General features: G+C 41.7%; 1 protein-coding gene across 1 annotated transcript in view; it reads right to left on the reverse strand.

Annotated features, from left to right (window-relative positions):
• The window catches only part of med14 (mediator complex subunit 14), a 42,839-nt gene extending 34,017 nt beyond the window's left edge, over positions 1-8,822 (reverse strand). Inside the window, exons 1-6 of the mRNA XM_088913232.1 lie at positions 8,334-8,822; positions 5,351-5,377; positions 4,637-4,742; positions 3,244-3,417; positions 1,040-1,169; positions 377-505 (exon numbers count right to left, since the gene is read on the reverse strand). Of these exons, the coding sequence (XP_088769358.1) occupies positions 377-505; positions 1,040-1,169; positions 3,244-3,417; positions 4,637-4,742; positions 5,351-5,377; positions 8,334-8,518 (751 nt within the window). The 5' untranslated portion in view covers positions 8,519-8,822. The remainder of the gene's footprint in view (positions 1-376; positions 506-1,039; positions 1,170-3,243; positions 3,418-4,636; positions 4,743-5,350; positions 5,378-8,333) is intronic.
• Positions 8,823-15,595: the final 6,773 nt, after the last annotated feature.

Consider the following 15,595-nt stretch of genomic DNA (forward strand, 5'->3'; position numbering starts at 1 on the left):
AAGGACAATGTTTGGGAACACTCCACTCTGTGCTTGGTGTTTTCCTGTCTTGCTCCTACTTGATGTCACTTGTTTTGTTGTTTTATGTTTTTATTTTCTATGCTACTCTAGGAGTCCCATGTTCAGGTTTGTCTATTTGTTCCTCCTCCCCATTTCATGGGACACTCCTCTCAATTAGCATATGAGGCACATGATCTGCTCTTCCTAAGGCTCTAGGGGGTGCTTTAATAACTGAACAACAGGTTTAAACAGTATTCTGATGACATCAGTGGTACCGGCAGCATATTGCCTTTCAAATTATCACAACAGAAGCTGAGCATCAACAAATGCCAAGATCCCCGCTCTTGGGCCTCTGGCTGCAAGCGATTAGACTCACCTCCCGTCTCCTTGTCTTCCACTAGAATCTCTAGCTTGAGCAACCGCCAGGGTATGTCTGGATCGTCTCCCATGACCGTCAGCGTGGCCTCGAACTCCCCTTCCACCCGGAACTTGACACGCCCATTGGCTGCACAGCACAGACGTCGAGAGGAATGCAAATTCACCGATACAAGAACCAGTGTTACAGAGTACCCTGTGCTAACATACTTGGAAATCTTACCACCAAAAACATATCCCATGGATGGGATCTCCTATTCTATTAAGCGTCCTAACATTTAAAATAAACTGGTCAAAATCTGCCATCTTAAGGCAAAAAAATATGAGCTGTCATTACTGTATGGTCACGAAGCATACAAAAGAATGGACTTTTTATTCTTCGCATCTCAGGACAGACCGAAATAAAAAGAAAGAGAGAGATAAAGGTAATGGACTACAAGGTTGTTTCTTTTCTCTAGCCATAAAGAGCAGTCAACAAATATGAGTTTCATTCCCAGGGAACAAAGCAAAAGCAGTGGTGATCCTTCAGAAACACGGCAGGCCTTCTTGAGACAAAGGAGGGTGTTAAAAACTCTGACTCAGTCAAAGCTATTGCCCTTTCACCACCAATCCAATGTCCGAGGTGAGAGGGTCAACAGCAGTCTCAGGGTGAGGCTGGGCTTACCCACAGTGAGGTTGGCCAGCTGGGGTGGCAGATCTGTGGTGACCAGCCTGTGCCGCAGAATCTGGTTGAGCTGACTGAGGGTGGCCTGCTTCTCTGCCTTGGTGATGGGGTCGGGGGGGATAATCTTATCCTGCAAGCAGACATCAGACTCAAGGATACAGCAAGAATACACTGAAGGGCTTGGCAGCTATAGAAGCAAAGTAAAAAAACACTTATAGACACATGAATACCAATGGCCTATGAATACCAACGTCACTTTTCAAAACGTGGGTGGAAATTCTCAACCTTTAAAGCTTTAAAAAAAAAAGTGTCTGATGCCAGAATTCAGAGGTGCACCAGTAGTCCAAGTAGTCTCTAAATGTCATCTCTGCTCTAAAGATAACTATGAGAGCTCTGCTAGAGTGTTTTTAGACTCAGGAAAGTGACAACTCAAAATTAGGTCTGTAGAGAGGAGCATTTTCATATTTACAAACAAGGCTGTTAGCTTTCAGAACTCATCACTACCTCAGTTACTCACCTTTAAATCTCCTGTGTCAGCAAATACTACTAGCAGCAATACCGAGTTCATATGACCGTTTTCGCCACACAGAGGGTAAAAGTGGTGTTGAGCTAATTGCACTAACAAACTTTTTTCTCTCCATCATCTGACTGCAATTTAAATTGCTTGCTGCCTAAATGCATGCTGAATGAGCTATTCCTCTTTGTAGCTATTTATGCTTTGATATCAGGCATGATTACATACAGTATATGGTTAATGAATCAGGTTGTGTAGCGATCATGTCCGCCTTACAGTGAAAAAGAAAAGTTTAGCAACAAAAGTTAGTAGAAAAAAACCCATCAGATATGCACAACTATTAAGATTCTTAAAGGGTTTAACATTCCTACTTAACGCTTCAAAGGCAGGAAGAGAAACAATGCACAAACATCAAAAGCTGGCCGTCCTAATTTTTGCAAAATTAGGGTATTAAAAGAATAATGTCATATGGTATTTAGCTGTAAAAACAGCAAATATGATGCAAGTCTTAATATTTTGCAGGAAGGGGAGTGAGTGATTGCAGACTTGAGACTGGAATGGACCGAGTTGCTGCCTTTTCAAAAAAAAAAAACTCGGTCAAACTCTTGATGCTTACTCTCGTTTCTGGGACTGCTGGCAGCAGAGTTAATTATAATTAACAGAACAGCTGCCCAAATCCCTGGACTGTCACATATTATCAATTACTTTTTTTTTTATTTGATGAACCGAGAGAACAGAAGAGAAATGAAACTGTGCCTAAGTGATGTGCATCAAATGAATCTGTAGTGAAGTTCAGCGACGCAGACGGATTTCAAATTTATTAGCGCTCTCTCCATGGAGCTGGGAGACCGCGGCACAATGACAGAGCTGATATCGGGAAGAAGTGATGAAAGAAAAAGATGTCTGTCAGATCTTGCAGAAATGCAGTCTCTGTAATTAAGGTAAATTATGCTGGGTTTTTCTTGGCAGCGCTCCCCAAGTGACTCAGTCTGTGTAAAAGACTTGCCTGTGAAGCTGCTCAGTACAGAAAAAAAAGTTGAAGACCACATGTCCAACAATCCAAACAGCTTCTTGTGCTTTGAATCTCTTAAACGCTTTCATCTGAGCATTAACACATTGTTCACGACTCCCAGCAGACTCACAGAGATGGCAACAGCAACATCAATATCATTTAAATGTGCTTTTAAAAAAAAACGGCAGGATTTTTACTTACTGCTTTCTGTAGACCAGATTGTCATGGACAACTTGATTAATATTTGCTAAAAAAAAAGCTAAGCACAAACCAACTTCTCCTATCTGAAAGTGAAACCCCCACATTGAAAATTATGTTCAGACGTCAAGCAGTCACTAATGAGCCCGAGTTAACTCTTTAATAACCCAGAACTGTTTTTCTAACTACTCCTTGGCAGCAGCAATATTAATGCAACTTCTCCAATAGAAGAATGTATAAAAATGTAAAAGAAATGTCCAGAAGACCCGTCCTTGGGCCACACTGAAAAAGCACTTTGTGTAGTTCCTTTGCAACAAATCTACAATGCCACAAACACAAAAAGCACATGCCTCTAGAGACACTTTACAATCTCACTGCCATCCTTTTTGTTTTAGTAATTAGAAAGTGTGGCTCTACTGTGAGCGAACAGGAAGGCCTGCCTGCAGAGCTCGGTGGCTGGGCTGCGTTGGCGCTGCTTACCCTGATGCAGGTGGGCAGGCGGGGGTAGGATCCCGTGGTGAGCACGTCGATGGCGAAGGGGATGGCGAAGCTGGGCAGGCGGGCGTGAACGAGGGCGTCCCTCGCCAGCGATGCCAAACGATCTGCCGTGTCCACAAACAGGAAGGCCTGCTGGTCTAGGAAACTGGAGATCATCTGTCCCAGGAGAGACAAGTCTCACCGTTAGCCAGATCGTAATGCCGTCTCCTTACTACAGTGACACTAGCTAGTGGGCCAGCAGGTATCTGGAACAGGGGTTACCCGAGAGCACTGAAATCAATCACTGAGCATATACAACAGTAGTAGTGCTGGTGTAGATCTCTGGGGGTCCCCTCCATCACACATACACAGCAGACTCGAGTTTTACACTAAAGATTTTTACACATATTTGTGTATTTGTGCTCAGCAACAAAAAAAATACAAACACTAAATGAAAATTCAAAATTGCGGGAAATTTCACAAATTCCAATCTGGCGTGGCACCCACCTGAGCTATACATTGGGATCCAGTTACAGAGCCTATAGCACACCTGTGCTTTCTTTATCATGTGGCATGAATCTCAATATTGCTTGTAAACCAAAAAATAAGTACAAAGGGGAAAAGGCAAGTCAAGAAAAGTTAATAATAATAACAACATCACTTTATTAACCCTTTATAATTTCTTGCATTAGGAATGATCTTTTCGCATACCCCAGCTTGCTCTCCATGAGACACACAGACAGGGAGAGAGCCTGGGGTCTGCCATTGTACGGCGCCCCAGGAACAGTTGGGGTTAAGGGCCTTGCTCAGTGGCCCAACGGAGTAGGATTCCTCTGCCGGCTGCGGGATTTGAACCGGCAACCTTCCAGCCACAGGCGCAGATCCTTAGCCACAGAGCCACCGCTCTGCCCCGTAAGTTAAGCTGTATTAATGGTTTTGCAATACTTGAAACCACATATACATACTAACACACTATTACACGGGCGGCGTGGTGGCTCTGTGGCTAAGGATCTGTGCCTGTGGCTGGAAGTTTGCTGGTTTGTATCCCGGGCCCGGCAGAGGAATCCTACTCCATTGGGCCCCTGAGCAAGGCCCTTTACCCCAGCTGCTCCAGGGGTGCTGTACAATGGCTGACCCTGCGCTCTGACCCCAGGCCTTTCTCCCTGTCTGTGTGTCTCAAGTTGTGAGCAAGTTGGGGTATGCGAAAAGACAAATTCCTAATATGAGAAATTGTACATGGCCATTCTTACAATTGATTTTACTTGTTGAAGGGAAGGGGGTGTTCTGATTATATGTGATTACGGATATACGCACTATGTCAGGAACCTAACAGGAACCTCTCTGCCTGAACTGAAGGGTGACCGGTAAAGAAACTTCAGGTGCAAAGGCAACATACCGCGCACTTCTCCACTTTCCCCGCGTTGCTGGCCCACTTCACCAGAGCCAGCAGGCGGACGAAGAGCTGCCGGGTCCGGCTGGCGAACTGCACGATCTCGATTTTCCTGGCGGATCCGGAGAAAGGACACCACGTCATGAGCTGCACTTTGCTTGGACTTTCAGCAAAATGCTGAAAAAATGAATTTACGCTGTCCGGGAAATAACGACAGCCTCTTTTTCTGACACCTTTGACAACTGAATGAGATTCCCAAACTCTGATTATTGAGAAGGGAAAGCGGAGCAGCCGAGAGCATTTAAAATCTTAAAACTCTGGAACACTTCCTTAACAGGCTTCTCAGAAAGAAACTGACATTTAAACTCTTGCTTACCTTTGCTGATCTGGCAAATTTATCTTATATAGATTGAAGGGCACAGTATAGAAAATGTGCACAAAGAAACGCCAACAGACAACTAAAACTTGATTTCTCAAAACCTCAAAAATCGGACTCCAACTTGTAGACGAAATCAGGCCACAGTTCAGAATTACTGTATCAACATCCGAAGGGGACTGAGTCAGGGCCACAGGCTCACTACTTGCAATACTTCACTTTGGGTGGAACCTGAAAAAAGCCTCAGAGTACTTGATTCAGTACACATTAAGCAAACACTTCCGGGGATTGTTCTTGGCTACTCCTAATCCTTTAATTTGAACGTAACGCCAACAGAAACTTACCTTTCCATGTCCGTCTTCCTGGGAAGGCTGAAATTATAAAAACAAAAAGAACATTAAGAGTACAGAACCAAGAATTGCCCAGAGCTGTTTGGACTGCAACAGCACCTTTCAAGGCCAGTGCTATAACCAAGGACACTCTGACTAACAGTGTACCTGCACCAGCCAGACAGTCCTGCCTGAAGACCTCCATATGTTCAAGGAAGCTGTTTCCCTGCCATCTTTCAAGAAACAGCTGGGATGAGCAAAACCCTGGGATCAATTAGCTACTGTGTACCAAACAGGCTGGACGGGTTCCCCCCATTTGTAGCCTAGCCTAAGTACTTACATTACACCTGGCTTAGAAAACCTTATGGTGTGGTGTAGCGCAGAATGATTTCGAAATGGGATGACATGGAGAACAGCAGCATTCTTAAAGACTGTGCAGTCACTCAAAGAGAGGTAGAGGTAAACCAAGAAAAAGACCAAACTACAAATGGGGTTAGACAACAGACGGCTCACTAGCTACACAGCTGGATATGTGGAGCCTTTAAAAAAGGCTCGGAGACACTTTTTCTAAACTGGACCAAATGCACATAGGCTAACGTAAAGAATCTAAAGACAAAACCATGCAATAGATCAAAGTGCTGTGTAATAGGGAAGACAACAGCTTCTCATAAAATTTTAAGAAAAAACATGCTTCTTTTGCAGGTCTTGACTGCAATGCAAAAACCTCCCCTTACAAGCCTCTTGTCTAACACACCCCTGGACGACCCTCAAGTCGGAGCTGTCAGGCTGTCTGCTGATCCGAGGCAAGGCAGTAAATACCCCCAGGGGTGTGGCAGGACACTGATTAACGAGCATCATCAAAGCAGCAAGGTCCATCACCAGCTCCGACTGTCACGAAAAGGGCACGATCGGCGCCCCTGCAGAGCGGATCTGACAGGGGCTGATCACAGCACACCCAGGGCTCTCCCCTCCCTGCATGGGGCGCTACAGACCACGAGGAGATGTCCTAATGCAACAGGACAGGCAAGCCAAAATAGCACGCACTGCACAGCTGGGGTTCCAAACCTGTCAGCAGCTCGGAAGCTCCAGCTGAGAACACAGGAGGCCATCTGAAGTAAAGGCCTAGATTTGGCCACCCAATCTACCGTGGAAACGCTCAAACTAACCAGTACCAACTGTGTGGGACAAAGACGCTGAGAGAAACCTGCAGAATTACAAAGAAATTCAAAAGGCCAAATGCACAAAGGGAGTGATAAGGAAAAACCCCAAGAGGAAGAAACAGGAACATATGTCATTACTAAAAGTGGCAGAAACTATTTCAATTTCTTGGGTTTTATTTTTAATAAAAGATTTTAATTCTAGCTGTATGTTTCTACAGTGTCACGGTGTGAATGCCAGGACATAACAGGAATCATTATCAATACTATGAGTATAAAAATCAGTTAAAACAAGCCCTGTTCAAGTACGTATGAAACACAAAAAGCAACATAACATACCACGACAGTATGCCTCTTTGGGGGGGTCGTAACAAGGGTTAAATCAAGAGCTTTAAAGAAATCCTGTGCAAACATCATTGAGGGAATTAATGTTAAAACTGTCAAATGGAGTTCCCTCGGCCTCTATTTAGACTCCAGGGGTCTAAATTTAAAAGTCAATTTAAAAGAAGCTGTGTCCACACCATCACTTAAATGTATCTATTCCACAACAGGACTCAGAACACTACAGCATGTTCAAAGAGAAACAGGCAATTCTGGAACTTTAACCCATGCTTCTCGATAAGAACATCACAAAATCGAGTCTCACATTAAATTGTGGTCTATACGCTGAATGGCAAAGTGATTGCATCTGGGCAAGTTGCATTACATTATTCTCACACAGGACCACCTGAGCTGGAGAAGAAATGGCTCACCTACACTTCAGGCACACAAGTAAAGCTGAGCGCTAACAATGTGCCGTACACAGGTCTTGAACAGAGAGGTCATGACCCTACAGCTGCAGACCAAACAGATACAGCAAAAGCAGGCCAAAAACCCAGAGGAAAAGCAAAACACTCAAATGATAGCATGTGAGAAGCCCATGTGCTTAGTTTTAACTGAATTTAAATTAGCGGAGCTCGGATGCTTTTACAGATCTTAAACTGTTGCTAATTGACACATCCAGGTGGATGCTGCACATTGGTGGTGGTGGAGGGGAGTCCCCATTACCTGTAAAGCGCTTTGAGTGGAGTGTCCAGAAAAGCGCTATATAAGAGCAAGCAATTATTAATTATTATTATTATTACATGCAGTACCTGCAGGACTCCAGCTTACAGGGCTACACTTTTTCTGTGCCTGCCTAAATACTTTCGTGCGCACGTCTCGGCCTTAAATGTATGTTGCTAAATGTGAGCTGTTCTGCACAAAGTATTAACATTAAACAGTGTAAAATACATTTTCAGTGAAAATATAAAGTCTGGAATCCAAATGCAAAGCTTTATCTTTACAACTTACTGGCAACCCGTCTAATGCCATCCCATTTAAATGGCTTCAAGAGCCCAACACGTCTCTTAAAGATATAAGGGAGGGGAAATTCAAAGCCATTTTCAAATTCAAAGACTAAAATATTTCCCCGAGTATATAACCCTAAAAGAAACTAACCAACTTAAGCACTTTCTTCATTTGTTTTTTTCTAGCAGGAAAACCTAGACAGAGAAAGAGATAAGCATCTCTCCCTGCACTGAGTATATAGATATTATTTCACCGGAGAAGTGACGACGACAGAGAGGTGAAAAGCTTTCAGCCTATTTTTCAATTACATACTGAAAACAATAACAGCAATAAATCAGCTCGAACTCTCCCCTGTCTTAATACATCACTGAAGCTGCACTTTGACTTCATGCAGCAATTTCTACTTATTAGCGAGTGGAATTACAAATGCATGAGACGACATCAGGGCGTGTGCAATCTACGACTGAATTTATGAACTAGCCATTGCAGGGGTCGGCGGTGTTAACACTCACAGCTCGGCCAGGAGGGTGATTTCATGGTAAGTCCTCTGGAGGAGAAATTCAATCAGCACACTCAGTCGGACCCCGTGTGTGGCCGGAGTCCCAGCGGGAGCCCCTGGAGGAGGAGGTTGGGGAGCCGATGTGGGACCCCCGGCAGGCACCAGTTGGCCATCTGAACCAATCTGTACGGGGGCCATTTTCAAAAATCAAACAAAAAAGGAAAATAAAGCGCTGGACGTTCACAACTAGTTCAGCAACCAACAGTCAAAAAGAAACCATTAGCAGTCTCTTGGTTCTTATGTCCCCTAAGAAGACGTAAAGACCCCTGGAAGCCCTCGGAGTATCCCTTGGGTGTATAACGGTCGTCTTGGCGGGGTCGATGCGCCGTCGCCCCATGGAAGTGCAGGCAAAACCCCAAAGATCACTGTTATTAAAAAAGCAAGAACTCAGTGCCTCCAGCCGCCATCATTCCTTTCTACAGGAAATTGACGCGATAACACTGGGACAGAAGACCCGGATGCGGAAGCGACGCACAGGCCTTGCGAGCTGCAACCAATCCAGTCTCAAACACGAGAGACACGGAAAATAAAGTCTCGCGTGACAAATGTGCTTTGGTGGTGTAGTGTATGGTATTTCTACCCAGTTCATATATTAAAAATACTTCTATTTAATTGTTTTGAAACACTTCACCACAGTTTTGTAGCGAAGACGATGGATAAAAAGACTTACACGTTGTCTGTATTTTTTCAAAAATACTTTTATTTTTATTTAAAATTGTAATGATCAGCCTAAAGGAGGTTGAATGTTGGCAGAGCCTGCAAAGAAGATATGCAAAGTAAAATGTATCCACTGAACTAGTATTTAGCCCTCCTAAGGAAGCAAGTACTGTTGACATTATACCTGGATAGGACTTTGTCAGCCTACCACAGTGGGGTGGTGTCATTTGGTCCACTCAGCCTATCCAAGGCACTGTGAATAAAATTAGTATAGCGTTGTATTTTCAAGTGCGGGATGGAGTTACCGCAGTACAAACAGGATGCTAAAGGATTTCATATTTCATATGTCAGTAGGCCTTGTTCAATCTGAGCTATTAAATGTCAGGCAGCGTTTGTCTTTATATCTGAGATGTTCATATTAGTTTCATATTATTGCTGTTACTCCATATTAGACTTGCTGCAACATCCTGATTATTAGCTACTTTTGGAACACTAAAAATACACGGGACAACAGTGACAAGATTTGCAACACATATTTTCACTATGGAATACTAGTTATGAATAATTCATAATAATTGTTACCTATTGTTATTCATTTTTGTTCTTGAGCAAAAGCTATATTTGGGAATAACAACAATAATGTTATTTATTAGTTGAAGACCATATAGTAATAAATCCCAAAATATATTTTGACATCCAACCATTGCAATGATCATTTCTGGCACAGTGGTGCTACAGCTCTTAGATCCCAGTTTCAACCCAGGACTGTGACACCTTCTGTGTGGAGTTTGAATGTTCTCATGCTTGCTTGGGTTGGTACCAGGTGCTTCAGTTTTCGCCCTGTGTTTCCCAAAGACATGCTGTCCAGATTAATTAGCATCTTCAAATTGTCCCAGTGGGTGTGTCCTGTGATGGAGTAGTGTCCCTAAGAGGGTGTAGTCTTGCACTTTCTATGTCCAGGTAATATTCCACATTACTGTGATCCTCACCAGCAGCAAGAGGCTTTTGAGAATGGACATACATTTTTAATTGAGATTACACACATTGGAACTTAAAAGCAAATAAGGACAGAATGTTTAGGAAAGTGGTGTTGTCAAAGTGAAATGTACCTCAAGAATCAGAACAAGCACTTTGCAGGATGCAGTACAAACAGAGTTTTCTTGGGAGAATGTTTGAGTATATATAAAAAAGAACATATTTAAATAAACAAACCCTAAATAAATATTTAAATAAATAAACCAATAAATAAATAAACCCTGTTAGTTTAAGATTACTTTATTGTTATGTATAACATAGATGCAGTTTATGTACATTTGATATACTGTATAGTAAATAGTTTTAAATGGAAATTTGGCAAAACTGATTTGATCTAAAAAATCAGATGCCAGTATTGTATGCCAAAAGATTTCCAACAGAAAAACGTCTACTGTTTTTGTATTGGAACTCTAAAAATTATAAGGATTTTTATCTCAAGTTATTTTTTCTATCATTATTTGAAATGCCCCTTGTGGAAAGTACAGTAGTTTTCACTGGGCCATGAATCATGCATTACATTTTATTCCAGTTTTAAAATCATCAAACAGAATATACTCTTTTCAGGAGAGTCTTCAAGAAGTACCCATAGGGATACTTCAGAACACAGGTCCTCAGCCCTAGGCCTAGTTACATAAAAAACTGCAAGCATTAAATATGGATCCATTTTGCCTTAATTAGGGCATTGACTTCAATGTGTTTGACTGCTTTGTACAACACAAAGTAACTTGGAAGACATTAAGGGGATTTTTTTTTTTATTTAGGCTGCTTCATACAGTTGATCACAGATCTTTTAGGGCAGCATGCCTGCAGGAATTTTCAGATTTCTATCCTTAAGACCTGAAAAATTGAGCCAAATTAGTCATGAGCCTATTTGGACAAATGCATCTCTTCAAAGCAGATTTCACGTTGTCGGTGAGTTAAAGAAACGTAAACACTGGTTAAATTCTAACTCTCAGGAAGCTGGAGTGTGGACTGATTTAAAGTTATCTCCAATAGATCTGGTTTCTTACAACAGCAAATTACTATTTCTATCCTCATTCATTTACTTTCTTCTTTCTCTTCCAACACTGACACAACATTTTTTTTCACAAGGTGTATGTAACAAGAAGATCGATTGGACAGCACAAAGACGGAGCTGTTGAGTGAGTTTCTTGCACGTCCTGCAATGATTTGTAGGTGGAGGCATCTCCTGAACTGACGTTTTAATGGACTGTCTGTATTTGCATAACATTAGAAAACCCGTGAGGCTGCCATTTTTGGCCCATACATCCTTTTGCATTAAAGCACAGGCAAAAATACATTAGTGAATGCAGGAGCATTCTCTTGTCTTGAACTTATTATTCAGTCAGACTAATCAAATAAAGTGCCTATCCATATTGGAATGAAATGTTGCTCCCACAACAGATTTTTTACCTATTAATTCATGCCAATTAAACAAATAATACCAATGCTAACAGGTTACATTTAGTTTATCGTTTATTGTCTTTTCTTCTTCTGAAATACATACTGTTGAATATAGACAGACTTTCTCATATGAGAATACAAGAAGGAGTAACGCTTAGTTTTCATATTCCTAATGCACAGTTATTGTTTTTATTTTTATTACTAGAAGCAGGAGGAAGAATAGTAGTATCCTCCTTCGACTAATACCTCTTCAATTGTTTTGAAACACTTCACGACAGTTTTGTAGCGGAGACGATGGATAACTGTGAACTGCACTTGTAATGGTGCTGCACTCCAGAAATGCCAGTTTAGCCCAATATAGAAATAGAACATCTCAATCTATTGAAGTAGACTTTAATGAACCCATTTGAAATTGTCTCAACAGTCTGGAAATGTTAGCCAATAAATAAACAAAAGTTTTTTTTAAATTATTTTTTTCTGTCTAAGGAATAATGCACAGTTGTATGTGTGACTTTTATCATTTTAACGAATTATATGCTAAATAATACATTTAAATGTATTCCCTCTAGCACATGAAATTCCCACTTTTTACTGTTAGAATTCTGTACAAATTAATTTGATGAGAATTTGCATTGTTTGATTAATAGTCTGTATGCTTTGGTTCACTTGTTGACAGATGCCAGTGAGTACCAGAGATTATAAAGATTCCAAAATCTCAGTCTTCAGGTCAAGACAAACATCCAGGTTTAACTTGCTGTGAAGCACCTTGAACCTTATGGGATGAAAGGTGCAGTACAGTATATCCTCCTTAGACTAATACCTCTTCTTCAGGAACATCCTGGCCCAAGATATGATCTGAGAGAAGGAGTTGAGTTCCAGGAGTTCTAAAAGCTAAATGGCTTCAACAGAAATGAAGAGCAACACTCCAAAACATAACAGTTTGCAGAAACAAGGGCATATTCATACCACAAGCCTGTCCGTAAAGCCAAGAAGACCCACAGATGTCCCATAAAAAGAAATCTGGTCATGTCAGAACTGAGCCAGAATTCCCAGTGCTTGGTTTTGTAGTGCACAATGCGCTTGATTTTGGCAGGGCTGGTGAGATAGTTAACATGGTGATTCCTATAACAGAAAACACACTGACCTCCCTGAATTCCCAAAGGCCCGTAAATGGAAGTATAAATGTAATTACATCTTTCCAGCTCTTTTACATAAAGAAAGCCTCTTTCTGACTTCTGTGCTTCTGTTCCGTTATTTACATCAGCAGCCTTTCCATGTATGAGAGACACAACACCGAGCACACAACAGTGCAGAAGGCTGGTGACCTGGCCATTCTCACAATGTATAGCCTAACGCAGATGCAGACCGAGAGACAGCCATGGAGGTCTGAATCATGCACTACTGACAAAGTGGTGTTATGGTTGTGGGTTCCTAAGTCTATTACGGCAGAGCTCTGCAGTAAAACAGAATGCATACTGAACATAGAACAGCTCTATCAGGGACTGTTTCCAACTGCTTCCTTACAACTGCAGCTCCAGAGAGAGCAGTGACATAATGATTCCCCAGTGCTGCAACTTTCTGGAAAAGGGAAACATTTCATTTCAAGTTTAGCTGAGGCTAAAATCAATTGTATCAGCTCAGCGCTTTCTCTTCAATATTGCTTCTGTAGGGTCTGCTGATCCTGTCTTCATACTTGAAGACAAAGGGCTGCAATTTTAATAATTAATACACATTCCAACTGATTTTCTGTTTAAACTTGTGGGTCCTTCACTCAATGTGATGTCTTAAAAGTGGTCCCCCAGTTTGGAGAGGCTGCACACCCCTGGCACAAGTGATGAAAGTAAAAAAACACTTATAAATTCATTTTATTGATTACAGGAAAATCACAATTCTAACAAATTCTTCTCTGAAGAAAGTGATAACCAAGTGTTTGCTGCTGTTGTTTTCAGATTTTGAATCCAGGTGTTATAATAAAGAAACATAAATGGTTAATGTCTCAGGCATTTATAAAATACCGTATATTAAAGAGCATCAAGAGCATTATTCAGGTCTGTGCTGTTATGCATGAATATTAAACACTGCCAAGTGCAGGGAAAACACAGAGTCATTTCTCTGTCTTTCGCTTTGAAATATAGACTTCTGCTTCCTACACTTGCTAGTTTCAACATTTATTAGAAATCAAGAAATGAGGTGAAGATTATGAAAAAATGAAATCAGGATAATTCATATCCTGCAAAGACTCTAAATAAGGTATCAGCATTCTTCCAGACAGTTACATAGTTCACTGTCTAAATAACAGATAAAGACGAACCTAAGGAAATGGCTTAGTTCAGTTATTTAATTTTTCCAGTTAGCATATTTTAATTATCTGTCACATACAAAGTGATTTTCAGGTGAGAGAGACTTATACAGTGAACAGGGCTGTGAATCTAGGGGACTGACATTACCCATGCCCTTGTATGCCTTTATGCTCCTTTCAGTTCATCTGTGACCGAGGAACTCGATCCAAAATCAGTTGATCTGGGTTCTAGCTGTCTACCTTATCACACCCCAGACTACTGAGCTGCATCACAGAGCATCATAGAAGTCTCACGAGGCACCTCCAGGATGCTTTGAAGTTCTACACGAGACTGCCAATAATGGTTTAAGAATATTTAATTTAAATATGTACTATATATATATTAGTGCGTTTTTTGACCTGAATACCAACTGATGCCTTCAAACAGACATTTTAGAGTCTCTCAATGCAGACATAAGAAAATGAGGAGCTCCTTTATTTTCATTCAACCAAACTACTCAATAATTGAGTTCACAGTAAAGGAGTGTTTGTTTATGCGCAAGAATGAAATGATATTTATAGGGGCAATTATAGAGGTTTGTAGGGGTCTATAGAGGGTGATTGTAGGGAGGGAATAAATTTACTAGTTGTGGTAATCTGCGTGGATTCCTGTAGGAAGGGTGTGTAATGACTGTGTTTGGGTTGACATCTTTTATGTAATGTTTTATTAAATTGGAGTGTAATGTTTATTTCTACTGTTTGTATGTACCCGTCTCCCTGTGTGTCTAAACCATAGCTGCTTGGATGCAAAACAAACTTCTGAGAAATAAAACAATAAAGTATTATGGTATTATATGGTAATTAGAAAAGCTTTGGGCCCTCGGAGTACAGTAGGTGTCCAACACACTGACTCACTGTGTTTCGGAGTGCCAAGAAGTTCGAACATACACCAGGGGCCTCAAAGGCCTTATTGAATTCTTCATTCTCTCCAGTCTCTTTGGTCTTCAATGAATTGCTCAAGCAGTTGGTGGCCTCAGTATTGGGCTGGTTGCAGTGCTGTGGGGAACACATGGGCCCTCCATTGGGAACAGCTTCTGCCAATGTGCGTGTCTCTGCAACAACCTTACCCCAGTCACGGAACCTCAAGCAAAAAATGTTTATCTTTGATGTACTGTCAAATCAGTCTAGTCAAACTGTGTGGTCAAGCTGTGCTTCCAAAAACAATTTTGCACTATAAAGGGTGATAAAGAGAGATTTTGGCTTTGAATTGCTATATACGGGATATGCACACTTCACTTTCCACCATTTCACTGGAAACTTCCACGTGAGTGTGTTTTGTAGAGACAGCTCTGCTACACAAAACAGGATAACGGAAGTATTCCTTCACATCAATCCATTTTACAAACCTCTTTTTCCAGTTCAGAGCCGTTGGGAACCGAATGGAGCCTAACCCAGCAAACAACAGGCACAAAGCAGGACCCTCCATGGACGGGACACCAGTCCATTGCACACAGACACAAACAGGCAGGCTCGCGTCAGGGCTTCCCTTTTCAGAGAAGCAAGTTAACCTACGAGTATGTCTTCGAACTGTGGGAGGAAACTGGAGCGCCCAGAGGAAACCCTTGTGAACATGAGGAGAACATACAGACTCCACACAGATGGCACCCCAGGTCCGGAATTGAAGCCAGGGTTCCAACACTGTGAGGCAGCATTCCTGACCACTGTGCCACCCCTTTCGTTTTACAATGAAATGTTCACTACAGACCCTGCTTGAGGCAAGGTCTGGGCTTGTCTCTTTATTCTTTTTTAATTCATATTAACTCATCGCAGATGTTCACATG

This window comes from Atractosteus spatula, chromosome 4 (assembly GCF_055471065.1).
Source record: "Atractosteus spatula isolate fAtrSpa1 chromosome 4, fAtrSpa1.hap1, whole genome shotgun sequence".
In the NCBI taxonomy this organism is placed as follows: Eukaryota; Metazoa; Chordata; class Actinopteri; order Semionotiformes; family Lepisosteidae; genus Atractosteus; species Atractosteus spatula.